We start from the raw sequence: 27431 nt of genomic DNA on the forward strand, positions 1-27431 counted from the left end.
GCTTCTGCAAGAGACCGCGGGCTCCCTGACCACAGAATGGCCACGAGCTGCGTGTCTTGCCACGTGTGCACCCCTCCGCAGCACCTCTCACCGTGGCGCCGGTCCCCGCCACGCCCCTGCCCGGGGCCCTGGCCGGGGCCGGACCTCCTGTCTCTCCTCAGACCCATCTCAGCACAGCTGGGTCACAGGCCTCTCCAAACACAAGTCTAGCAGGTTCTCCTGGCTTCTGAGAGACCAAGCACACACCGACCAGCGGCCAGACCTCCTGTGAACACGGGGCTGGAGCCTCAGCCTCGCCACCTGCCCAGGAAGCCAGCCCTCCCCTCGTCTCCACTAAACATCCCGTGAGTCAGACCCACAGGAAGCCGGCTTGCAGTCTGCACAGGCCGTCTACGAGGAAGCTGCGCAGGAACAGCTGTGACGATCGGCACCCGCAGCCGGGCAGGACCGCCCTGCGACGGACAGCTGCCCCACCTTCTGTCCCTGCTTCCAGCTCAGGACCAGGTGAGGACCCCCAAGTGCGCCTCACCCATCTCATCAGGTTACCTGCAGTAACCCTGCCAGCTTCCCCTGCCCCCTGGCCTCCATCACACCTGCACCCCCTTTTCCCCGGAAGCTCTCCCATCCCCCACCCGCCCCAACTCTGCGGGCGCTAGTGACGCTGCTTATGCCCACCCCCTCTCGCACATGGGCTGGGACCTGGACCCCCTGGGTCCACCCCACCAGGACCACTCAGCGTCCCTCCCCCCCCAGCTCCAGGCACCTGCTCAGCCCTCCGCTCCCCCGTCCCCCTCCTCTTCCCTCCTCAGCCCCCCAGCCCAGCCCAGCCCAGCGCAGCACCGCCTTCTCCCAGTTAAACCTCTAACTGTGCTGTCCACACGGAGTCCAAACTCTGCTTCTTCGGGCCCCACTGCATGGGCACTGGCCTCTTTAGGGGCTGCTTGGTCGCCCTTGCTGTTTGCTTATTTCCTCCAGCGAGACACAAAGCTTCCCCAGCGCGGGCGCCCCGTGTTTTCCTGTCACCCCACAGCAGGCGGCACGGCTCCTGAGACAGTCGGTGCTCAGTGAATGTGTCTGACCAGATGGATGAAGACAGCCTCGGGTTAGTCGCCCAGCTACCCTCCTGGTCATAAGAAGAAGATGCAGGAAGTAAGTTTCTCTTTCCTCCGGTCCTAAGTGCTCTCTCAGCTCTTCCCACGTTCTCTTCTGTGCGTACAAAGGGGGCAGCTGTGACAGAACACCATGGACTGGGTGGTTTAATTCACGGGAATTTAGAGATGGTGGTGCCAGTGGGGTTGGTGTTGTTTTTGGCCTGTAACTACAGCCACGTGTGCCCACGTGACCTCTTCCCAATCCCGCTGGGGGCCCTGCCCTCAGGACCTCATCTTGCCCTAACTGTCCCCCAAGGCCCCGCCTCTAAATGCCATCCCACTGGGGGCTCGGGCTTCAACATACGAATTTGGGGGACAAGTGCATTCAGTCGGTCATAAAAGATAAAGATTCTGTTTCCTCAAATTTTACAGTATGATTTGATACAATAATTGGGGTATCTTCTCTGACATAATTATCCTTTTTCTCTCCTTCTTATGAATTAGCAATTCTTATATATTTAATTTCTACCTTAGCTTGACGTTGATACTTAGAAAGAACTAGCTTCTCCTTTTATATATTTACTTTTTTGCTAAAATGTTTGTATTTCAATCATGCTGGAAGTTACAAATGCTTTCTAATGATCCCCAAAGTCTAACAGTAAATTGTCTCTTTTTTAAAGGCTTTAGGGATGAGGAAGTAGCTCATCTGTCTTCAAACGCACGTGAAGGGTCACCCATCACCTAATAATCTCCCCTCCCCCATGTCACAGCTATCTTCTGCGCAGGGGAGCTTCCTGCTTTATTCTCCCTTCACGCTGAGCAGTTACGACCGTATCTGTTCAGAAGAAACATATGTGAGAAATATAAAATACGCAGGCAGGTGAATGGAATGTCTCAGTTAATCTTTTCTTCTGCACATTCTGCCCTGGACCTTCTGCCTCCCTTAAGTATTTTTCTTCCCTGAATTTATAGCCCCTCAGACTCTGTTTTGTAATTTCAGGACTGGGTTGGGGACTGACTCTGCCTCCTTATCACCGATGATCTCGACTTTAGCTCTGTGCTTTAAAGTACTTCCCCAAAGAGCCCTCCCCCGTGGTTCTTGCCACGGAAGATGCCGCCTGCCTGGCGGAGCGGGGGTGATGCTCGGGGTGGGTCAGAGACCCTCGCTGACTGACCCTCTGTGTGCTCTTTCCCTGCCCACAGCCTCCTCTGCGCCCGTGGCCTCCTGGCCTGTCCAGTCCCTCGGCTCTGCGGCCTGCGGGGTCCCCTGCCTGGGCTCCTGTCAGGAGCCCGACGTGGTGGTCGGCGGGCAGAACCGGGCCCGTTTTCAGCACCTTTCATGTACTCCTCCCGGCAAACCCTGAGGCATAAACAACCTCACTCTATAAGAGGAAGCAAACCCAGGGAGGTTACGGAGACGCCTGGGGCCTCATAATAGCTAACTGTGGCCCAGCGGGGCCGAACCCTGGGCTGTGTCCTTCTGCTGAATTTGTGGGGAAGCAAAGGCACCTGGGCCCCAGGCAGATGGGAAGACACGGCACCTACAGTCATATTTATTTACTGTAAACCTGCCAGAGAGTAAATGCAAGAGCACCGGAGAGGAAGCAGCTTCAGGCCTTGGGCAGACAGCTGTGTGTGTGTGTGCGTGTTGTGTGTGTGTGTGTGTGTGTGTGCATGTGCGTGTGCGTGTGCGTGTGTTGTGTGTGTGTGTGTGTGTGCGTGTGTGTGTGCGTGTGTGTGTGTGTGTCTGCAAGGCTGGGGAGAGACCAAGACAGATGGAGAGAGACAGACAGAGAGAGGATCAAAGAGAAGGAGACAGAGAGAGAGAGAGAGAGGGGGGGAGGGACACTGACTGATGACTGATTTGACATCTCATCACTGAGGCTCTCCGTCCGCAGATGCCGCGGTTGCATTTTGCGTGGAGTCTGCATGGGTGTTATGGTTAGCTTGCTCCGTTAGTCTGCCGGTTGCACAGACAGGCCCGGCATCTTCTGGGCGGGGACGCATTCCTGTCTGGTTGTGCTTTGGAACCTGAACCATGAGGAAATGGAGCCTGGCTTCTGAGAAAGATAAACACTGTCAGAAATCCCCAGGGGCCCGAACCCACTGCATCCCCTTCAGCACTGATCTCACATGATCTTGGCCAGAGACACAGCCTGAGGGTCCTCTCCTGTGACACAAGGACGGGGGTCCTGCTGAGGACGAAGGAAGTCTGCAGTTTCCAAATACGGCATTCAAAGCCCCCGAATTGAGAAAAACTCCAACAGACGCAAGAGATAATGTCAAAGAGAGCAGGACACACTCCGTAAAGGGAGCTTCACGGCCATGTCTCTGGGGTGGCCGGCAAGGGACACAGACTGTGGACACTGCTGGGACCGAGGCGGGGCCAGAAGCCTGGCTCTGGATCCTCTCCCAGGACCCTCGCCTGCTCAGCGGCCCTGGCACATACTGGGTTCCCATCGCCTCTTGTGCCACACGGTTGAGATTTAGACCATTAAAGAAAATACCCTGTGTACTATCTTTTATCCAAAACCTCCACCATGGGTGGGTTTGACGCTTTCCTCCAGATATCAGAGCAGTTTTATAGAACGCTCAGGAAGACCCTTTCACCTCTGTTAGTAAGCGGATTCTGTGAAGCCCACGTGGGAATTCTATCCAGATAGACTCCAAGTCTGCTCTGGGCCCTTTGAAATGGTTGCACTTTTGAGACAGAAAGAAAGAGAGTGACAGAAAGCAGCCACTCTCCTTCACTTTTGGAAACCTCTGCCCAGGTCAAACAGGTGGACTTCTTTGTTCTAAAATGTTAATCTTTTTAAAGTGTGAATCCCTGAAGTGCGTCCTGAAACTAGCTGTTCGTTACATGAATGTCGAATGTCTAGTACAAGATCTACTACCATTTTAGCCTGTTTTCTTACCGTTTTCCTTCAACAGTTCCTACCAACGGTGCATTTAGCCCCAGGGTGGGGCTGTGGCGGGCCAGAGCCCCACGTGGGCTACTGGGGAAGACGTTCCCCACCTCCCCCATGCCTTCTCTCCACCTCCAGGCCCTCAGAAGCAGCTTTGAATAATTCAGGATAAAACTGCTTCACGAACTGAAGATGCTGCTCTCCGCAGGCAGCTTCCCTGAAAATCCTACCTTCCTGAAAAGTTGAGGGAAATTCCCTTTGAAAAATAAACACCATAAAAGGGTTTCTTTTCCAAAGCATTTTTATGCTCAATTCAGGAGTGTTGGGAAGAGTGTGGAGCGTACTCATGTGAAATGCATTTTCCCACCTCGGGTGAAAGAGTGTCCACATGATGGGGAAGGATTAGGGTTTGCTGAGCACCTACTACGTTCCTGAGGGCAGGGAGGCTAAAAGGGAAAGACTGACTTGCAAAGACAAAGGCATAATTGGCTGTTTATTCATGTTGAGGGTTTGACCTGGATTCAGAGTCCAACCCAGTTTCCACAGCGCAGTCCTGCAACCATTTCTTAAAGGGAACGCTTTTGGGGGGAAACTGTTCAACAGGCTGGGGTACACCGAGCGCCCAGCCCAAGTGGAACAGGATGGAGGGAAGCAAGCACGGGGCTCACGGCACAGGCAGCTGGGAGGCCAGCGCCCCGACGAATCTGCAGTCCCAGAGTTCTGGGTGAAGGTCTCCACTGGGGCCAAGGTGGGGTGACGTGCGCAAAGTCACAGCCTAACCTGGGGGGCGATGCACCAGGGACGGGCCCATCATCTCCTCTGAGGGGACTCCTTTTGAAGGGCAGCTTCGGGGAGAAAGCAAAGTGTCCAGATGACACAGACCTGCACGTCTAACACCGTGCGAGGCTGGACCCGTCCTCAGCCACGAAAGGTCCCTTTGTGTCTGTGGCTCCCGGGCCCGGACAGGCCCTGCTGTCGCCCCGCGACCTCACACCATGGTCATGACCTTCAGAGCAGCCGGCTGGAACCTGCGGAGCCTCTTCTTCAGGGCCTTGGAGGCCTTGACGCGGCACAGCCTGGGCACCGGCGGCAGAGGGGGCCTGGAGCTGGCCGGGGCCCGCTGGCTGGAGCGTCCCCCGCCCTGGCCGCTGCCCTCCGAGGTGCTGCCACTGGACTCCGCGTCCCCGAAGCGGTTGGCCGTGTGGTCGCTGGCCTCGTCCCCGCTGCTCTCCGCGACGGTGGAGCGCAAGAGGGACGCGCACTCGGCCGAGCGCTCCGAGCCGTCCGACCCGCTCCGGGCTCGGGCATCCTGGCGGGGCAGCCTGGGCCTGGGTCTGGTGCACACGGGCCGCGGGCCACCCCCTCTCCGGGCCGCCGGCCTATGGGGCCCCAGGCTGGGGTCCGGGCGGGCCCGGGCTGAGATCTCTACGGAGGACTGCCACCTGCGCTGCTTCCTCCGGGCCTCCCCTCTGCTTGCCACCAGCGGGGCTGCTTCCAAGGGGAACAAGGCCTGAGCTGACACCTGGTGACCCTCTGGTCGGGCCACCAGCAGGGGGACGAAGACAGACATGGGGTAGAGGCTGGACTCAGAGCAGGACCGGCCGGGCGCCGCCCTGGCCAGGGGGGGCCTCCTGAGACCACCTCCCGACTCAGGGGGCGGCCGGGGGCCCCCGAGGGCGCCCCACTGAAGCTGCGGCCCCCCAAGCCTCAGCGCCTTGTCGCTGGCCCCCCTCTTGATCTTCACAGGCTTGGCCTTGGGGGGCCCCACAGGGAGAGCTCCTCTGGCAGCAAAGTGCGGGCGGACACAGTGTCCAGGGGCCCGAGGGGGGCCCTCCCCCCCTGCCCCCCCGCCCGGCGACCTGCCTCTGCCCGTCCAGCCATGGAGAGCTGGCTGCTGACCCTGCAAGCAGGGAGCAGGGGCCTGGCCACAGCCCAGCCATGGGGAGCCTGGACGGGCCTCCCGGTGCACGCAGCTGCGCGAGGGTCTGGGGCCCTCCTCTGGACGGCTGCTGGGGTGCAGGGTGCGTACAAGGGGCACAGGCCCCGGCTGCTCGAGGCTGTCCCCACGGGCGGCCCCGCTCTGGGCCTCCCCTCCCACCTCCGCTCTCCCCCGGGCGCACACCGGCTTCTCCAGGCCACCTTCACTGTCCGCCCCCCGGACCCCGAGCCCCTGCGGGGATAGGGACGCCTCCTGTCCTGGGGGTCCACGCTCAACCACACTGCCCCTCGCAGGGGGCCCTCGGCCCTGCAGTCGCAGCAGCCTCTCTATGTAGGCGCTGGCTGGGCCAGCCTCGAGGCCCAGTCCAGTCCGAATGGGGCTCGGACCTGTGGCGCCAGGGAGGGGCTGACTGGGGGGCAAGTGGCCATCGCTCGGTGCGGTCTCCTTGGTCAGAGTAAAGAGGGGGCTCTGCAAAGCCACGGCGTGCAGGGGGCTGGGGTACGGGTACACCTCCCTGCCCCCCTTGGACACCAGGTCACACTGGTACTTGGGGTCCATGCCGTGGCAGAGGAAGGAAGTGGCCTTGGGGTGTGCCCTGGCTTTCTGGAGCCCCACTTCAGCCGGCAGGGCTCTTTCAAGGTCACCTGGGAAGGAGAAAAAGAACAAAACATAAATAAGGGAAGAAGCAAGCACAATCCTGGGGCACGAGGCCCTCCCCCCGCGCAGGACGAGGCCCCGGCCTTGCACGTTCCACGCCTGGACACGCTGGTGTCTGCTGTACACGCCCCATCACCCGGCTCCCATCACGTTCCTTCCAGTCACAGCCTAGAAGGCGAGTCCTAGACCCTAACGTTCAGTTCCTGCCCTTGTTCACTGAAGGTGCGTAGGACGCCGAGGGAGATGGGGCGCCGGTGACCACACGGCCATCGGGACAAGGGCTCGGAACAGACCTTCCCGGAGGCATTCACAGATGTGCAAGAAAGACAGCCCACGGACCCTAGCGGCCCAGGTCCAGCATAAGGAATAAGACGCATCTTTTCCGTTTGGGACACTCGGAAGGAAAAGAAAGGCTGTTCCCTGGCCAGTGGGGGGAAACTGCGTGTGAAGTGAACTCTCGCAACGCCCACTTGCAGCGCTGCTCCCACCCTAGTCCCCGGCAGTGGCCACGAGGGCCGTGGAAGGGTGTGAACGGATGTTCATTTTAAGTAAGACGAGAAGCCTTTTATTGCAACAGCCCTGCTACAAGGAACACAGGTGGGCGTTTGATGCCTACCTCCATCCAAAACCCAAAAAAGCCCACAGAAAATATGAGACTCGGGGACCGCCCCCCTCCTTGTATGGGGCTCGGGGACCGCACCCCTCCGTGTATGGGGCTCGGGGACCGCACCCCTCCGTGTATAGGGCTTGGCGCCGCCCCTGCTCCCACCTCCCCTTACCTGTGGACACTGGGCGGGGCCGGGACTCGCCTTGCAGCAGCTGGCCGGTGCCCCCCTCACTGGCCTGGGGTTCCCACGCAGTCAGGGGGACCCCACACACCGTGGTCTCATCTGCTGACCGGGGCCGGCAGTCCCCCGCGCTGGGCCTGGCCTTCGGGGCGGCAGGCAGCACAGCGCCCAGAGAGGACACGCAGTCGCTGCACACAGACGTGCAGGAGGTGGACAGGGAACAGGACCCGCCGTCGCTCAGCTCGTAGAAGCCTGCACAGGGGCGCAGAGGCTGTCGGTGTGGTCTGGGGGGCCCGCGCTGAGGGGCTGGGGGTCTCAGGGAAGTGGGCCCGGGGGCGGGGAGGGGCCCGGGCCGGGGAGGTGCCCGGGGCCAGAATGCCAAGGACGCCTCCCCACCAGTGTCTCCTGTTGCCCACCACCTGCTCATCCCTCTCCTGGGCGAGTGGCTCACGTCCCCCCGTGTGACCTCCGGCTTCCAGCCCCGGAAGAGGGAGGCTGGCATCCTCCCCCGCCCCTCCTCGTGCCCGCCAAGCTCATCTGAGGCAGCCACCAGAGAAGGGGCAGCGTTTGGGGAGGTCCCCCGGCCCGGCCCTGCTACATGATTGACAACACAGACTGTGACAGGATTTTGCAAACTGAAAAGAAGAGAAAGACACGGCAGAGAACACTGTACTTGGGAAGACGCTGGTCTCCTGGGTTTGCCGTCTGAGCTGCTGTCTGAGCCTGGAATCTGGAGAGAAAGCCCATGTGCCCAGGACCATGAAGGGCAGAACGACCCTAACCATCGCTACGTGACCTCGAAAGGAGGGTGCACAGGGCCGCAGGAGAGGAGACTGTACTGATTTTAGACTGTAGACTTAAAAAAATACTTTTGCTGTCACATAAAAGTTATTATTTACAATCTCCATGCTGGTTCAACATAAACAGAATCTGTCTTAGCCAGAGACAGGCGAGAAGCTCATGGGGTTTTTCCATCAAAAGCAATATTTTTCCAATTAAACAACGAGTATGTACACACCCACTCTCTCCCTCTCTCTCCCCGTTTTCCCAAGCGCATTTAAATAAAAGTATTAAAAGTATTTCGTCTTCAGTATTCTCCAATAACGTGCTCTTCCAGGCGCGCATACAGCTCCTGACCCTCCGGTGGCCTGAGCACAGAGGCGGGTTCACCCTGTCAGCCCTGCCGGGCAGTGCCGCGCCCTGGGGTGAGGGACAGGTGGTCCAGGGCCCGAGTGGACGCCATACCCGAGCTGGGCCTGCTGTCGCTGTCCGGGGCCTCGCTGGAGGTTCTGCGCACGTCCAGCTGCAGCTCGCTGATCTGCTGGTCCAGCTGGTCCAAGTGGGTTTTCAGGCCGACGTCCTGAAGTCTTAAACGGTTCTCAGAAGGAAAACAGGGAGACATAAAACTGCTCTGTGTACAGAGGTGGAAACTGGAGGCTCCACGTGAAGCTACAGCACACACACAACTTCACTCCGCAAACCCACAGGCCAGCTCCCACCTGACAGCTCCCCCTTCCTCAGGCCGGACACCGTCTCTAGGACCCCTCCCGCCTCCAGCATGTCTTCCCAAGTGCAGACTTTTCTTTGCCAGCAATTTTCCATTAGACATTTCTTTATAAGAATACGGAGTAATACAGCTTATGAGAGTGGAATGAGGACCAAAAGCAGCCAAGGACACCCCCTCTGGCAGGAGCCACCGATAATATTTTCAATGTCGTTTTCTACGTAAGAGTCTACTTTCCCGGGCTCGCGCCTCGTGGACCTTGCGTTTGGTGCCTGTATCACCACGTTCCTTCACCGCAGCCCGTCCACGGCACCTGGGGGGGCTGAGCTGTCGGCTCTTCAGGGGGACAGGAAAGTCCCCAGGAGAGAAAAAGGCCCTGCTCTGCAGCGTCTTAGCTCCCATACCACAGGTGGCATTTTGACCGGTTACGGTTCTGCAGGGCTTTCAGCGAAGAGGGAGGGACGCTGCAGGAGGAGAGAGCCCAGCGCCTGGGATCAGCGCAGCCTGAACACCTGCCCCAGGAGGCAGGGTCTTTCTGGTCTTAGGGTCCACATCTCAACTCTGTCCTCCGAGGCTCTAGCGTCTCCAGGCCTCAGCTTCCCTGGCTGTAAAACGGGTTACTGTGTCAACCACCCATATCCGTGTGTGTAAATCATGTAATATACACACAGCACACGCATGTGGCTAACGCTCACAATACACACACACACACACACACACACACACACACGTGAATCATACGTCTGTAAAACAACACTGTTTCATAAATGCTGACTTCCTGCCTTCAGTGATAAAACTTCACCTTGTTTTCAAGGTCCACTACCTCAATTTCTTGTTTTGATTAGCAATTAAGTTTAAGGCAAATAATTAATGAATGCGATTATGCCGGTCACCCTGTTTGAGAAAATGATCAATTGTGTTTCAAATTCTTATATAGGAAATGAGGAATTACTTCAGTAGCTTCAATAATCTGAGAAGTCAGTCCAAGGGGGAAGCAGGTGGCGGTAACTTGATTCTTACGGGAGAACTACGTTGGCGCAGACTGTTCCCATACCACCAGGGGTAGGGGCCGAGGGCCCAGCACCTGGTGAGTGGCAGACCACCACACCCAAATCCACTTTCCTCTGGACCCAGTGCAAGGGTCTCAGAACAACCTCCAAGTCTTGTAGCAAGAGAGTCTCCCAGCCTCAGGTAATAGTATCTGTAAACATAACACTGCAGAAAACCAGAATTTAATCAAACCGTACACACCCAGGACCACCCAGAGCAGCCTCAACATCCTGGCACGTTTTCACAAAGGGAAACGCTCCCCAGGTCGGCACTACCTGACAGCCGGAGCGGCGGGGGCAGCAAAGGTGGGCTCCCAGCCCATCACTACCCAAGTAAAAAACACTCAGACAAACGGCGGGAATTTTTACTGCAAATGACTTTTCTTCTAATGTCGTAAAATGAGACCACGGTACTGGCGGAGAGTTCAGTTCCTCTGTTTGACCACGCTTCGACGTTTATAAACATGGATTTTGACCCCTTCTCTTCCAAATCACGATGTCCTCTTTCTTCTGAAGGGGGACCTCTCTGGATTCCATAGTTGGCTTCTCTCCTCCCTCTCCAATCCCCCTCCCCCCCGGAAAACTGACCCTGGCGTGTTTGTGCTGGAATAATTGCTTTGTGATTAATGTTTGCCCAGCCCGGCCTGCAGCTGGTGGCTTCTGACTAGTGTTGAGGGGCACAGCCACGCAGACCCCCGGGTGCGTCCCCGGGACCCCGCTGCATGGCGACAGGGCTTTGTCACCCAGGATTGGCACTGTCCTCCGTAACCCTTCCCCCGTCCCTCGCTGGGGTTTTTATGTCTCCGCTTTTCACTAACTCCTCGGTCTCTAACTCTGTGCTAAGTCAAAGGTTCCTCACGGCACCAGGACTGAGCATACCCCACTGCGGAGCCAGGCACACAGCATCGACTTCCATGTATTTCTGCAGGGAAAATGTGTTACAGCGATGTCACACGGGTTCCCTCCAGAGCAGCGAGCCAGTCTGTGTGGCCACCAGCCCTCCCTACTCACCGCAGGCCTTCAGGCTCAGGGGCAGGGCAGCACATCCTGTCTGAATCCCCTGAACCTGGGCGAGGGGCAGGGGGTCCGGTGTAAGGGAAAGCACAGCCCGGTTCCCAGGAGCTGGGAGCCCCGGGGCATCCGTGCAGACCCCAGGGCTCCCTGCCACACCCGTTAACTCAGACTCTAGAGCACTCCTGGGAATCTGCATTTTGACAAGCTTCCCTGGGACCAATTTTTTATGACCACAAAAGTTTGAGAACTTCTACCCAGGGAATGCCATTCAAAACAAGTATCTGGCTTAGCCCTTTCTTCGAGATGCGGACTTTACACGCCATGAAAGACTGATGCGATTTCCACCTGCTTTGCCCTTTTGCTCCCCATCTACAATTCGGCTTTCCAGCCTTCTCAACCTTTACGGCAGATGGAGAGGACAAAAATGAAAAACGTCCCAAAGCTCAGGATACAGAGATGGCATCTAAAACACCTCTGTTCTTTCCTTGAAAGCTGAGAACACGCACAGGAAGCATTTTCCGCATGAGTTCCACGGCACTGCAAGTGCCCTGTGGGTGGGTAAATGTTACTCCCTAGCTTGAAAAGAGGTCCTTCAAAGGGCCAGGGTCACAGATTAGCCTGGGGCATAACGAGCACGAGTGCCGCAGAAGGAAGCCTTGCCCAGCCCCGTGGATGCCTCCCCCTCCTCTGTGACCCTGAGCGAGTTCGTTCCCCTGAGAGGTCACGGAGCAAGCATGGTCGGTCCAAGGAAAACACCAGACGTCGTGATTACAGCTGCAGAGTCAGACCCTCATTTCCTGCAGTGCTTAATGCCGGCACCTGCCAGGGAGGAGGAGATGCTGCCACTCAGGGTCAGGGCAAGCCGTGACCAGCAAAACAACCACCAGCAGATTCTCCAGCACCAGTATCCCTGCAGGTCCCCAGAGCCTTTCCTCACATCCCACCTGGGGTGACCGCTGGCACCTCCTGGTGGGAGATGGAGCTTCCAGGCTCCTCTGGGGTATCCAAATCTTTCCAAGTCAGTGTTGCTGGGAACGTAACGCTTACATAAATGGGAATGGCAGCCTCTTCTCGGGGAATGACAACCTCCCTGGAAGGCACAGACAGGTGAGCACAGGACCGGCCAAACAGTAAGGGCTGCTTTGGTCAGAGGTCATGGGGGTTACATTAGCTTAGAAATACAGAACGTGGAGATAGTAAATACTGAAATCATCTTCCGCTTTGTTACAGCAGTAAAACTCGCTCATTTATTTATTCAACAAATACTAAGTACCTACTGCGCGCTTCCTGTTGTGACTGTAGACGCGGCAATTAAAACGGTGTAGCTCGTTCGTTCTGGTAAGTGTTAATGTGATGAGTTCTCCTAATTGCAGTTTAAATCCCGCCCCCCCCCCCCCCGCCCCCCGCTCCAAAATGCTCAAGCTCATTCTCACTTGGGAATGTCTGTGGGACAAAACTTTTATCTGGGTCAGATAAAAGTTCTTCCTGTCTCCACACCTGAATGGTGACCCATGCCCCGGTTAACCCCGGGGTGTGGGTAGGAGGGGCCCCGATTAGCCGGGAGTTACTGAAGTGTGGACCTGGGGCTGGAGATGAAGGCCTTTTGATTGTACCCTGCATCATAGAACTAGGATCACTCCTACTTTTTTCTCTGTAAGAAAAATGTGAACGTGTTAATCACCGGGCTGGTGTCACACACATTCAATTCTTCTTCTCTTTTGATCACATAATCTGTGCCAAGAACAAAGTTTCAAGACAAAGGGTGCGTGTTCCTTCTGGTCCCCACATTAAAAAATAAATAAATAAAACAAAAAAACCTGTTTGATCTTCTCGCCCAAAAGGCTCCCCGTAATTAGAGGCTGAGGACTCACAAGCCTGGTCTGTACATTACTTAAGCCAAGTTAATCATCAACTGGGTTCTTGCTCCCCCGACAGAACAACTCACAGCAGCATCGCAAAGCTCCTTCCTGCCACACGCACGTCATGCATCTTTGCAGGCTCTGTGTGCCCCTCCGAGCTCCAGTTGAAGGTAGGACGCACGCACACACACACCCACACACACACAGGTAAGCTAAACCTGCAGCTGTGACTGGATAAGATGGGGGGTGAGAAGCCTATGGAAGTTCCACTCGGTAACTAGCTCCCTCCTTTGCTAGCAGCCGCGGAATCACAGGAGGAGAGGCTGCGCAGTTAGGGCCCCCCCTTGCCATGTGGGAAGATCGCGGGAGTCCTGGGACACATCTTAAGACGCTGAGCTTCCTGATTCTCTAATCCAGAAGCAGCTAACAAATCATTGACACGACTGCGCTAAGCTGGTAGCAAAGCAGCAGCTTCATCCAGGCTACTTTGTAAAGACAGCAGCCTTCAAACAGGGCAGATTTAATTTCTCATTTAAAAGACATTCCCGTTGGAGTACTACAGTCAGCTCTACCAAATAGACATCTTTCTATGCAGCCTTCTAATTTTTCCTTTAGAAAACACTGCAACCCTGCAAAAACTCTTGAGTTTTTTCCAATACATGAGGTGAAACCATACATTGGATAAATAACTGAGGCAATCACCTGAGGAGTGTCTTCAGTGGTACAAAAGGGACCCGCGTTTGGAGGAGCCCAGGGGGGAGAAGCCCGGTGGGAAAGCAGGCCCAGGAGGCCCAGCGGGGTTCCACCGCCTCTGCGTTCAGAGGACACACCTCTTTTCATAGGTCAGGTTACATTTTAAAGTCGGAGAGGCCCTCATCGGATACACGCTCTCCCCACCATCTCATTACAGTGACACGACCCCAGAGCTCAACCTGAGCACATCACTGGGGACAATTCGGGGGACACTTGGCACCCTGGCACTGCTGTCCCCAGACCCACGCAGCAGGGAGAGGCTGGCACCGGGCGCAGGACACCAGGATCCCTAGTAGCCCCCAGCAGGGGAAACCGATTTAATGCGTTCTTATCAGCAAAACTCCAACCAACAGGAGTACATCCTAAAGTCGGTCTGCGCCGGGAAGTAGGCAGAGCCGGGCGCAGCCCCGATGCGCGGCTCGGCGCGGGCGGCCCGGCCGGGCTGCTTTCAGGGCCCGGATGCCTAGCCTCGCGCCTCGGGCCTCCGCGTCCCTCTCATTCGGGACCGAGCTGCGTCCTTCGAAATCGCCGAGGGTGCCCCCCCATCGGTCGGTTGGCCCGTCCGCCTGTTGCCTGCCGGGTGGACCGGGTCCCCGCGGCCCCGCGCGCCCGGAGCGGCCCCGCGACCCCCGCACGCGCTCCTTACCAGCTGCTCCTGCAGCGCCGCCAGCGCCGCCTCCAGCCGCAGCTCGTGTGCGCGGGGGCCGCGGGGGGCGGCGGGCCCGGGCGGGGGCTGCACGGCCAGGGCGCCCCACACGCGCGCTTGTTGCCTGGCGCGGAGCCCCTGCAGCTCGTGCAGCCCCGCGAGGGCCGCGCGCAGCCTGGCGCCCACCCTGCGGCGGTCCCAGCCCGCGGGCCCCGGCGGGCCGCCCGGCGCCCACATCCCGCGTTCGACCTGCGCGGCTGCCCGAAGCCTCCCCGGCCTCCGAGCGGCGCCGGGCGGTGCGCGCGGCCTCCGCGCCGCCTCTCCCCGCCCCCGGCCCGCGGGTCGCCGAGGCGGGGTGGGACCTATCGGTGGCAGAGGAGGCGGTGTCTGCACACGCCCCGGGGTCACAGCGGCCGCCCCCGGGCCCGCCCCGTCGGCGGAGCCCCACGCCCTTGGGGACCCGGGCCGCGCGCTCCGGGGCGCCCGGAAGGCGCGCGGTGACCCTTGGAGGGGACCCGAAGGAAGGAGGAGCCGGGTGGGCGCGGGTGAAGGGGCGAAAGTGGACCAAACACGGAGAAAGGTCTTGTTCAGGTTAGAAGCAATGTTTTTAAGGTAAATTATTGGATAGCTCCCCATTGTAAGGACTGTGTTACCATTATGAACTCACTAGCACTTTGAAAAAACTCCACTTTTCCTGGAAACCTCAGCTTGTCTTTTTTTTTTTTTAATAATAATAGCTTTACTGAGATATAATTCACATACCATTTGCTTCCCCTATGTAACACGTACAATCCAATGGTCCCTTAGTATTGCATATTCACCAAGTTGTGCAACTATCACCGCAATCCATTTTATAACATTTTTACCGCCCCCCAAAGAAGCTCTGTGCCCCTTAGCGGTCACCCTCCATTTCCCCGCTGCACCCAGCGCTAAGCTGCCTGTTTGGGAGGTTTTATAGAATCACACGATAGGTGGCCTTTCAGGACCGGCTTCGTTTACTGAGTGTACTTTCAAGGTTCATCCACGTTGTAGCAGGTATCAGTACTTCACTCCTTTTTATTGCTAAATGATGTTCCGTTGTATGGCAGGACCCGTTTTTATTTATCCATTTATTCCTTAACGGCGTGTTTCCACTTTCTGGCCATTATGAAGAGCGCTACTGCTATGGCTGTTCATGCACAAGTTTTTGTGTAGAAGCATGTTTTCATTTCTCTTGGGTGTTTACCTAAGAGTGGAATTGCTGGCTCATAGGTAACTTCTGTGTTTAATCTTTTGAGGAACAGCCAGACTGCTTCCCAAAGTGGCTGCACCGTTTCACGTTCCCACCAGCACCGCATGAACCCTCCAAATGCTCCACGCCGTCACCAGCGTTCGTCTTCTTGGTCTCAGCCATTCCAGTATGTGGGAAGGGGTATCCCATTGTGATTTGATTTCCGTTTCCCTGATGGCAAGTGACGCTGGCATCTTTCCATGCACTTATTGGCTATTTGTGTGTCTTCTTTAGAGAAATGTCTGTTCAGATCGTTTGCCTATTTATTGAAACTGGGTTGTCTTTTTATGATTGAGATGTAAATATTCTTTATGTATTCTAGATACAATTCCATTATCAGGTATATGATTTGCGAATATTTTGTTCACTCTGTGGGGTATCCTTTCACTTTCTTGATAGTGTACTTTGCAGCAAAACGTTTTTAATTTTGATTAAGTCCAATTTATCTAGTTTTCTTTTGTTGCCTGTACTTTTGGTGTCATATCTAAGAAACCATTGCCTACTCCAAGGTCAAAGATTCCTTCTGTGTTTTTTTCTAAGATTTTAAAAAGAGTTTTAGTGCTTACGTTTAAGTCTTTGATCTGTTTTTAGTTAATTTTTGTACATGATGTGAGGTAGGGGTCCAACTTCATTTTTAAACGTGTGGGTATTCAGTTTTCCCAGAACCATTGGTTGCAAAGACAATTCTTTCCCCATTAAATTGTCTTGGGACATTTGCTGAAAATCAGTTGATTCAGAAAAATCAATTTCTGGATTCTCAAATCTATTTCACTGGTGTATATGTCTATCCTTATGCCAATTCCATATCGTTTTGGTTACTGTAGCTTTGTGCTACGTTTTAAAGTCAGGAAATGTGAGTCATCCAACTCAGTTCTTTTTCAAGACTGTTTTGGCAATTCAGGCTCCCTTGCATTTCCACATGAATTTTAAGATCAGCTTGTCAATTTCTGCAAAGAAGCCAGCTGGCATTTTGATGGAGATTGCAGAGGAATCTGTCAATTGATTGGAGAAGTATTGCTGCCTTAATGTTGAGATGTCTGAACTATAAACGTGGGATGTTTTCCATTTGTTTAGGCCTTCTTCAATTAACAGTGTTCTGTAGTTTTCAGTGTACAAATCTTGCACTTCTTTTGTTAAATTTATTTCTAAACATTTTATTCTTTTTCTTATTGTAAATGGAAATGTTTTTCAGTTTCATTTTCAGAATGTTCATTGCTAGTGTGTAGAAATAAGTAACTGATTTTTGTATATTGATCTAAGCAAACTTGTTGAATTTTTTATTAGTTCTAATGGATTTTTAGTGGATTCCTTTGCATTTAAAAAAATTTTCAAGATCACGTCATCTGGAAATAGATATTTTCACTTCTTACTTTTGTATTTGGGTGCATCTAAATTCTTTTTCTTGCCTTATTGCTCTGCCTAGAACTTCCAGTACATGTTGAATAGAAGTGATGAGAACAGGTATCCTTGCCTTTTTCCTGTTCTTGGGGTGGAGGGAGGAGCATTCAGCCTTTAACTATTGAGTATGATGTTAGCTGCAGGTTTTTCTTTAGATGACTTTTATCAGAATGAGGAAGTTCCTTTTGATTCCTACTTTCTTGAGTGTTTGTATCATTGAGTTTTTCGGGTTATTTTATGTTTCTTTTGTGTTTTCCTTGGTTGTCTGTACTTGTCTTGTCTAATATTGAGAAAAAGCATGAGACTGAGACTTAAGCAGCCTCAGTTCCAACCTCTTTTGCCTTCAGTTTTCTCAACTATATAATGAGGGTATTGAAGGTTGCTGGTGCTGCTTTTTTTAAGTAAAAAAAGTTATGATTCCTCCTTACATTTTGTTCCAAAGAGAGATTTAGAGAGCGGGAAAGATTGGATATGATCCCTTTATTGGTTATCTCTCTTCCCCTCATCTATGGCTCTCTTAATGGTGTCTTTTGGAGAGCAGAGGTTCTTCATTTTTATGAAGCCTTATTTATCACTGATCCTGTTTGTGCCACATTTTAAAGAACTTTTTGCTTCAGGAAATTCAGGCTCTTGAAGATATTATTTAAAGCTGCTTCTAGAAACTTTATTATTTTACCTTTCTTATTTAGATCTACAATCCACGTAGAATGGCTTTTTGTTTATTGTATGAGACAGGGAGATCACAATTTACTTTTTCTCAAACACGTCCCAGTGCAATATTTATTGCCCCAAATATCTTAGTGTGTGTTTCCTACACAAAGGTATTATTGTAACCAAATTCGATCATTAAATCAGGAAACTGGTTTGATTCATAATTACCACCTAATGTTCAGGTCCAGTGCAGGTTTTACCAATGATTCCATTTAACATCCTTTGGATCAGAACAACCCCCTCCAGACTTAGCTGTCCTGTCCTGCTGGTCTCTGTCAGCCTGGAGCAGGGGCCCAATCTATCCTTGGCCATGACTCAGCACTTTTGAAGACTGCATTTTCAGGATGCTCCTTGATTTCCTCTTGCTGAAGTTTCCTCCTGGGTCAGGTTATGCTCCTGAGGCAGGAATATGAAGAGTGACACTGTACTCTTGTACATCTCACCAAGGGGCACACAGCTTCAACTTGACCATTCCTGACACTGCCCACACTGCCCACCTCATCTGTATCAGTAGCTGTGTCTTTCACCTGTCTGTCCATCCAGTCATCTGTCCGTGTAAGATCTATCCAGCATCTATCTTTTCTCCATTCCTTCCTTCCTTCCTTCCTTCATCCATCCGTCTATCAACCAGTCCATTTATCTATCTGTCTGTAGCTGATCAATTGTTCAGGATAGGAAGGGAGGGGAAGTGGGGGAAGAAAAGAAAGAAGCAAGAGCCCAAAGAGTGCTGTTGGGTTTTATCCTCCATGTGAGGAGGCAGGAGGAGGGTTCCGGAGTCCTTGGTGCTGGCCTAGGGCAGTGGGTGGGCAGAAATGCTGGACCGCCTCTGCTGAACTGTGGGCAGTTGTGCTCCTGTCTCTGAAGGTGGGCACACCTGGGGTTGGCATGAAGGGCTCTATGTGGCCAGTTGCCCCTACACTCTGACCTCTGATGTTCTGAGATTTAGGGGTGCGTTGAGGGGGACTGAGGGCTCTCCACTCCCCAAAATGTGCTGGGAGCCTTGCTGAGGGGGAAGCTCCTGCGTCCTTAGTGCTCTTGGGAGTGGCTACCACATTCCCGTCCCCTCCATCCCCGGGGCGGGAAGGATGCTGGGTGTAGACTGCAGCTCCTGCCCTGGGCTTCCGTGAGGCTCGCGTGTCAGCTGTCACCTACACTCCCCTGGGGTGACAGCGTATTCAGGTCGCAGGGGCGGGCCTTTCCTTTGTGAGTATTGGAGGGTCTGAAAGTATGTGACTTATTCAATGATTATACATCCACGTAGCTGAAAAGATTATTATTTAACTATAACTAAATAGCAATGAAAGAAATGTTTCTAAGATGCCAAGAAAAAACAAACTGAATTAAATGTTGTAACTGTAAGTGTATGAAAAGTGCACCTGCATACCAGTAGGGCTTATGGAGCATAAGACAATTAAGACAGTCATTGGCAAAGATGGCAGTGTGGGAAGACGCTGAGTTAGTGTTTTCCCACAACTAGGGCACCTGCCAGCCGCTGGTGGGGGAGCCTGATGCCCAAGGAGACGGGAGGAACCCCCAAGTGAACTGGTAGGACATGGGGGGATTGAGGGGGAGGAGAAGTGGAGGCCAGACAGGATTGGAGCCCCTGAGGCCAGGGAGATCAGAGAAGCAGGCGGGAGGGACCCTCCGGGAGGAGTGGAGGGTGATCGCCTGGCCCACTTGGGCACGGGGAGCCTACTGAGCTCCCAGGCTGATACGCTGCCCTGCAAAGCCCCCTCCAGGCTGTGTGGGTCCTTGGGGGCATAGGAGGGAGGCTGGGGAGATCAGGAGAGGCGGGCGGGAAGGGCCCTCCGGACCAGAGCAGCAGGAGAGGAGAGGAGGGCGTTTGCCCCGCCCACTCGAGCCCGGGAAGCCTGCTGGGCTCCCAGGTGAGGTCTCTGCCCTCTAAGAAGAGGGGTGGGGGCCACGCCTGGGCCCCTTCTGCTCCTTGAGCCTAAGCCCCACCCCCACAGCCCCCAGGGCCTTTTCCAGCCCTGTGGGTCCTGAGCATAGGCCCCACCCATCCCCCAAACCTCGCCCTTGCTTAGACCCCGTCCTCCACAGCCAAGGCCTTTACGCTCCACCTTTTTCTTTTCTTTCTTCTTCTTCTTTTTTTTTTTTCTTTTCCCTCCTCCTCTTTTTTATTCTTGTGGTACTGATGTACCTTCTGGTTGTTGACTCATCTATATTTTTATATTCCTTCTGACATATCTGTTAGTTTCCTAGTCTAATTTTATTTTTTACTTTGTTATTGTTCTATTTTTTCTTTTTTTTTTTTGGCCACCGCATGTGGCTTGCGGGATCTTGGTTCGCAAGCTGAAGGTCAGGTGAAGCTTCTGCGGTGGGAGCTCTGAGTCCAAACCCCTGGACTAACAGAGAACCTCAGACCCCAGGGAATATTCATCAGAGTGAGGTCTCACCGAGTTCCTCATCTCAGCACCAAGACCCAGCTCTACCCAACAGCCTACTAACTCCAGTGTTGGAAGCCTCAGGCCCAAAAACCAGTAAGACAAGAACACAATCCCACTCATAAAAAAAACTTTAAAAGTGAGACAGCAAAAATATATGTCACAGAGGAAGGGGCAAGGTAAAAACCTACAAGACCAAATAAATGAAGAGGAAATAGGCAATCTACCTGAAAAAGAATTCAGAGTAATGATAGTAAAGATGATCCAGAATCCTGGAGATAGAATGGAAGCACGGATTGAGAAAATACAAGAAATGCTTAACAAAGATCTAGAAGAACTAAAGAACAAACAAACAGAGATGAACAACAAAATAACTGAAAGGAAAAATACACTAGAAGGAATCAATAACAGAATAACTGAGGCAGAAGAACGAATAAGTGAGCTGGAAGCCAAAATAGTGGAAAGAAATGCCAAGGAGCAGAATAAAGAGAAAAGAATGAAAAGAATTGAGGACAGTCTCAGAGACCTCTGGGACGACACTAAACGCACCAGCATTCGAATTAGAGGGGTCCCAGGAGAAGAAGAGAAAAAGAAGCGTCTGAGAAAATATTTGAAGAGATTATAGTCGAAAAGTTCCCTAACATGGGAAAGGAAATAGTCACACAAGTCCAGGAAGCACAGAGAGTCCCATACAGGATAAACCCTAGGAAAAACACACCAAGACGCATATTAATCAAACTAACAAAAATTAAATTCAAAGAAAAAATATTAAAAGCAGCGAGGGAAAAACAAAAAATAACATACAAAGGAATCCCCATAAGGTTATCAGCTGACTTTTCAGCAGAAACTCTGCAGACCAGAAGGGAGTGGCAGGGTATACTTAAAGTTATGAAAGAGAAAGACCTACGACCAAGATTACTCTACCTGGCAAGGATCTCATTCAGATTCGATGGAGAAATCAAAAGCTTTTCAAACAAGCAAAATCTAAGAGAGTTCAGCACCACCAAACCAGCTTTACAACAAATGCTAAAGGAACTTCTCTAAGTGGGAAACACAAGAGAAGAAAAAGACCCATAAAAGCAAACCCAAAACAATTAAGAAAATGGTAATAGGAACATACATACCGATAATAACCTTGCATGTAAATGGATTAAATGCCCCAACCAAAAGATACAGACTGGCTGAATGGATGCAGGTCATGGAAGCAACCTAAGTGTCCATTGACAGATGAATGGATAAAGAAGATGTGGCACATATATACTATGGAATATTACTCACCATAAAAGGAAATGAAATTGAGTTGTTTGTAGTGAGGTGGATGGACCTATAGTCTGTCATACAGAGTGAAGTAAGTCAGAAAGAGAAAAACAAATACCGTATGCTAACGCATATATATGGAATCTAAAAAAAAAGGGTTCTGATGAACCTAGTGACAGGGCAGGAATAAAGATGTAGATGTAGAGAATGGACTTGAGGACACGGGGTGGGAGGGGGAAGCTGGGGCGAAGTGAGAGGGGCATGGACATATATACACTACCAAATGTAAAATAGATAGCTAGTGGGAAGCAGCCGCATAGCACAGGGAGATCAGCTCAGTGCTTTGTGACCACCTAGAGGGGTGGGATAGGGAGGGTGGGAGGGAGACGCAAGAGGGAAGAGATATGGGAACATATGTATATGTATAACTGATTCACTTTGTTGTACAACAGAAGCTAACACAGTATGGTGAAGCAGTTATACTCCAATAAAGATCTATTAAAAAAAAAAAAGACGGCCATTGGCAAGTTTGCTGCAGTGGTGGGTGGCTTTCTCCACTGTGCTAATTTACTCTCTTGATCAGTTTATTTGTGCGATAGCCAATATTCACATACACATGCACACAGCACATACTCATGCACACAGCCCTACATACTATTAGAAAACTTTTTTTCCCAATCAGATTGGCAGAGATCAAAAAGAATGGTGATCCACTGTAGCAGGAGATGGTGGGACAACGGGCCCTCACAAGCCCTCCTCCCTCTGACCCCTGCTGGGCACCCCCTTCCTCGCCAACACCCCGTCCACTCCACCTCAGTCTCCTGTGGCCTCTCAGCTCCCCAGGGCCTTTGCATGTTCTGTGCCCGCTACCCGGAAGGCTCAGCCTCGGTGTCTGCATGGCCTCCCCTCCCCTCCTCTCCTCTTTTTTCAGATCAGTTTCCAGTCAGGCCGGCCCTGACCTTGCTGCACCCCTGGGGCCCTCTGTCCACTTTTAGTTTTCTCAGCACATCATCCTCTCACATTCTTTATAGTTTGCTTGTCTCTTATGATCATTGTTCTTTGTTTGTTTCCCCCACTAGATTGTAAGCCCGGTGAGAATAGAGATCTTTGCTTTTAAACTGGTGTATTTGATTTTATTTTATTATTTTTATTTTTTTTTTACATCTTTATTGGAGTATAATTGCTTTACAATGGTGTGTTACTTTCTGCTTTATAACAAAGTGAATCAGTTATACATATACATATGTTCCCATATCTCTTCCCTCTTGCGTCTCCCTCCCTCCCACCCTCCCTACCCCACCCCTCTAGGTGGTCACAGAGCACTGAGCTCATCTCCCTGTGCTATGCGACTGCTTCCCACTAGCTATCTGTTTTACATTTGGTAGTGTATATATGTCCATGCCTCTCTCTCACTTTGTCCCAGCTTACCCTTCCCCCTCCCCATATCCTCAAGTCCGTTCTCTAGTAGGTCTGTGTCTTTATTCCTGTCTTACCCCTAGGTTCTTCGTGACATTTTTTTTCTTAAATTCCATATATATGTGTTAGCATACGGTATTTGCCTTTCTCTTTCTGACCTACTTCACTCTGTATGACAGACTCTAGGTCCATCCACCTCATTACAAATGGCTCAATTTCGCTTCTTTTTATGGCTGAGTAAACTGGTGTATTTTAGATGCCAGCCTGGCTCCAAGTAGCTGCCTAATAACATTTGCTGGATAAACACTTGGTAACTTGTTCATCATTGAGCTGAAAGAAAACTTTAAAAATGATGTCTGGGACTTCCCTGGTGGTCCAGTGATTAGAACTCAGTGCTTTCACTACAGGGACCCGGGTTTGATCCCTGGTCAGGGAACTAGGATCCTGCAAGCCTTGCGGCATGGCCAGAAAAAAATAAAGAAGAAAAAAAAATTATATCATGTTTTTCTTAGATCATCCCCCATATGGTATAACATTTTTTTACATTATTGAGTTTTGTTACAAAAGTAATATACAAGGTTCAAGAGATATGTAAAGAAAATTTCATATCATCTCTCCATCCCCCTTGGATTAAACCTTCTTTATGTATTCTGAGGTACAGCCTTTCACAACCCTGTCATCTATCTGTCCATCTACGTATGTATGTATGTGTCTATCGATCATCTATGTATGTATGTGTGTGTATCTATCGTCCATGTATGATGCATGTATCTATCCATGCATGTACGTGCCTGTCTATCTATCTGTCCATCTACGTATCATTCATAACGTCCCTCTTTTCTCTTACCCCACACGTCACCCTACAGTGTCGCCATCTCATAACTCTTTGAATCGACAGCTAACGTTCCATTCTATGGACCTACTTTAATCGTTCTTCTATTGATGAGCATGATGCTGTTTCCTTAATTTTTTCCTACAACAGCAGTGCTACAAAAAGCACCCTTCTACATCTGGCCTCAGTATTGTTGTTTGTTTCTGAGGCCATCTTCTCAAAAGCAGGACTTCTGATGTCAGAGAGGGTCTGTGTTTTTATCTTAATGTCACGAGGTTGTCTCTCACAAAGGTTGTAACAAACTCCCCAGACCATGGCTGACGCCAAACATCATCATTTAAAAATATTTTTTCTTGTTTAAGTGGTAAAAAATGGGATCTCGTATTTATTCAACGTCCAACGCTGTGGATCTCGTGAGTGAGAGCATCTTCTCACGTGTCCATCCGCAGAGTCTCATTTCTCCTGGGAGCTACTCCCTCGTTTCCCTGCTGCTGGTCTTCATCTCATCATAGGCAGGAGTTTTCCCCGTGTTCTGGGAATTGCCCCCCTCAGGGTCAGGAGAAGATGCCAGCAGTGTTGTGTAACTGACGCTGGACTCCAGCAATTCCAAACACCTGCTCAGAAAAGGGAACGCCTTCCATCTTGGAGGCGATGACGGATCATCAGGGGAAACTGGTAGAACATATTCAGGATGGAGCCGGCATGTGGTCCTGGGAAGAGTGGGGACCAGTGAGCTCTGCTGGTCACACAGACTTGCAGCTGGTGATGTAGGTGGTCTGATGAGACCCACGTTTGTCCTGATGGAATTTTGTCACATAATCATGCTTCATTTGGTTTTGAAAAACTAAAAGGATTATTGCCGAAGTCTGAATTCACATCTGTACAAGTTTTCGGTGTTTTTGGATGTTCATGATGTACCTCGAGAATTGTCTCTGTTTTGACTTTTCTTTGTAAAATGTGGGTTTAATATTTAGCAGTAATACTTGCCATTCTCGTGTCTGGATGGAGTGGCAAGAAAGTAGCCCGTGCACGTGAAGCTCCCCTGAGCTTCCCTGAGAAGGGCCTCCCCGGGGTGTGGATGTGGAGAGGGTGCCTCTGTGCAGACACGCACGGCTTGAGAACCCTTGGAGTCAGCACCCAACAGACAGCGGGGCTGAAATTCCATGTAGCTTTTGTCCGAAGCCACCGTAAACCTCATACGATGGTATCACTCATTCAGACTTGGGCGTTTTGAGTTGATGTGGCGTGACTCGATCTGCACAGTCATGATGAATTTCTAAGCATGAAAGCCACATGCCTAGGAGCCAAATAAATGCACTCTGTCTGTCACTGGTCCGGCCTTATTTACTTCAAAAACGAAGTCACGTCTTAATTACCCCTCTTTCCCTTTTCTTTAAATTCATCATTTAAGAGTATTATCTCGGGGCTTCCCTGGTGGCGCAGTGGTTGAGAGTCCACCTGCCGATGCAGGGGACACGGGTTCATACCCCGGTCTGGGAGGATCCCACATGCCGCGGAGCGGCTGGGCCCGTGAGCCATGGCCGCTGAGCCTGCGCGTCCGGAGCCTGTGCTCCGCAACGGGAGAGGCCACAGCAGTGAGAGGCCCGTGTACCGCAAAAAAAAAAAAAAAGAGTATTATCTCAGCAACTTTTCAATCTTCACTCCTTCCCTGATGACCGCCTGGGTGGGAGGGTTACTTGTTTTCTCAGAGCTGTGAGGTGACAGATAATTGGTGAAAAGGGCTCGACGTGCCTTTGATCTTGTGTTTGCACAGAGTGACGGGGGCGTGGGTGGCCAAATAGGATGTATTTGTGCGTGTCTGTGCGTGTATTGCTCTGTTGAAAACACAGAAGGACGCTGTGTCCTATGGTCAATCGGCAGTGCATAGTCATTTTTGTTCCAAGATTAAAATTGGAAATCCGTAGCTTTTTGTAGGACGACATTGAATTGGAGACGATGAAGCTACTGTGGCTTCGCTTCTCTTGTGCTTTATTACTCCACCATACAGGAAGCTCTGATGTCTGCATCGCTACACAGAAATGGTAACTCAGAAGGGGACTTTATTTTCTAGGGCCATCCGGCATTCGGATGATGGTGGTTAGTGTCACCTTTTGTGTACTTGTAATTGCGTTTCATGGTGCAGACAGATGTTGGTTGTCCAAAGTGTCTACATCCAGTCCTCTAAGCCTTACATGTAATTCTCCTACGGCTCCTACAAAGGGGGCACTAACGCATTATGCCACTTTTCAGACTCGGTGTGTCCATCCGTCCGAGGTGGGTCTTGAAAGGTCAACAGTATGTTTAATTATGCAGTGATCTGGGGCTAATGTCATGAGGCACCTACCCTATTCTCCCTACTTTTGGGTACTCACTATCAGAGATATTTTCTCTTCACATGTGGAAATAACTTTATTGTTTATGCTAATTATTAAAGACATATGTGATGATGGTTAAATCATTAGCAGGAGAAAACTGGTCATAAACCCATCCCATTGTGCACAGTTTTGAATATGTTATGTCTTTCCAGAGATTTCTGTGTAAATATAATTTTAATGCAAATCTAATCTCTTTCTTACTTAATACTTTTTTGGCCATTTTCAATATTAATACCTAATATCCTATTTTGTGACTATAAAATAGCATATTTTACTAACCCCCCTATTGATGGACATTACATAAGCAACTATTTTCCCCTATTCTAAATCATCCTGAATAAAAGGGTTTATTTCCTCCCCACCCTCTGAGAAAAAGTCTAGTCAGTACGAGGTATTATTAAAACTTTCCCCCCATTTTATATGATTCTTGGATTAATATTGAGAGTGAATATTTTGGGGTATATGTTAGGTATGTACGGGCCTTGTCTGGAACTTTCCTGTTCAAATCTTTTGTCAAAACTTTAATCAGGGTATTTATTATGGGTATGTAAGAACTCTACGTTAAAACTGTGGGAGAAGGTGTCAAACGTAACATAAAACAGAAGGAACCTGGGACCCCTTAATGTGAGGGTCGGAGTCATAACGTTTGAGGCTGTCGGCAATAAAAGATGGTTCAGAGTGAAAGCCCTAGTGATAGAGAGGTGACTCACTATAGTAGGTGTATCTTCTTTAGGTGGGAATTTCCATATGTGGGAAAGAGGCTCATTGAAACTAATGAAGGTAACGTTGGGCTGAGGCCGGCGTGGTGTCTTCTGTGGACCGTCCACTCCCGAGCACGAATCAGACGCTCCCTTCCACTCACACCCACAGAGTCCTGAAATGTTTCTGCAACTTTTATTTTACAGAAACCACAATATCACTCACAACCAGACTCTCCGTTACGACCGGAAATTAAGGGAACACTTTAATCTTCGAGAAATAGGAAACTTTGGGGCATGTTTATATAATTGTACACGTATAATTGTTAAACAGTTTTCTATTGGATGAAATGAAATGAATGTATCATTGTTGGATATACACAGTTTGCTGATTATTCTCATGTGTTTTAGATCATGTCATTGCAGGCGGCAGAGCCCACCCTCTACCCGAGGGCAAAGTGAGTTGGGGCTGGTTATGATTTATATAAGTCGCTCGCATCTCAATTCTAACCACCACCTCTCCAGGGCATCCGGTGGCCACCTGTGGTTCCCACTTGAAGGGAGGGAGCCGCCCAGGGCTGCTCACCTTCTGTACCTGCCCTGAGGTGAAATATGGCTCGAGGAAAACGCTGCTGATTGAGGAAATCAGACCGTGAGGGTTTAGAGAGCTGTCTGCAGTCACACAACAAAATTGATGCTAATTGCTGTGGAACCACTCAGACAGCCTTACCTCTCAGGGCCAAGCTGAGCACAAAACAGACTACCTTCTCTTGGGACGAAAACCCGAGTGCATTGCATACCTGCCTGTGGGTTCCCGGAAACAGCCTTGGTATCAGAAAGCACCCGACTGCTTTGAAAAGGTG

At 51.4% G+C, this 27431-nt stretch overlaps 1 protein-coding gene and 1 long non-coding RNA gene across 4 annotated transcripts; one reads left to right on the forward strand and one right to left on the reverse strand.

The window, feature by feature from the left end:
- Positions 1 to 199: 199 nt before the first annotated feature.
- LOC109552793 (uncharacterized) lies at positions 200 to 3992 on the forward strand. 2 transcript variants are annotated; one of them, XR_002179668.3, is made up of 3 exons: positions 200 to 504; positions 1031 to 1149; positions 1772 to 3992. It is a non-coding gene; the product is annotated as an uncharacterized lncRNA (long non-coding RNA). The 2 variants fall into 2 exon arrangements; XR_004521308.2 differs by having other exon boundaries at positions 223 to 504; positions 2295 to 3992.
- A 319-nt stretch (positions 3993 to 4311) lies between these two features.
- DACT2 (dishevelled binding antagonist of beta catenin 2) lies at positions 4312 to 14510 on the reverse strand. Of its 2 annotated transcripts, XM_019951926.3 has the most exons (4): positions 14207 to 14510; positions 8627 to 8759; positions 7373 to 7633; positions 4312 to 6580 (listed from the first exon to the last, which is right to left on the reverse strand). In XM_019951926.3, the coding sequence occupies exons 1-4, from the start codon at positions 14441 to 14443 to the stop codon at positions 4986 to 4988; spliced, it is 2226 nt and encodes a 741-aa protein (XP_019807485.1). In that variant the 5' UTR covers positions 14444 to 14510; the 3' UTR covers positions 4312 to 4985. The 2 variants fall into 2 exon arrangements, with proteins under 2 accessions (XP_019807485.1, XP_073645944.1); XM_073789843.1 differs by having other exon boundaries at positions 4315 to 6580; positions 7373 to 8748; positions 14207 to 14328.
- Between the last annotated feature and the right edge of the window lie 12921 nt (positions 14511 to 27431).

Source organism: Tursiops truncatus, chromosome 12 (assembly GCF_011762595.2).
Source record: "Tursiops truncatus isolate mTurTru1 chromosome 12, mTurTru1.mat.Y, whole genome shotgun sequence".
In the NCBI taxonomy this organism is placed as follows: domain Eukaryota; kingdom Metazoa; phylum Chordata; class Mammalia; order Artiodactyla; family Delphinidae; genus Tursiops; species Tursiops truncatus.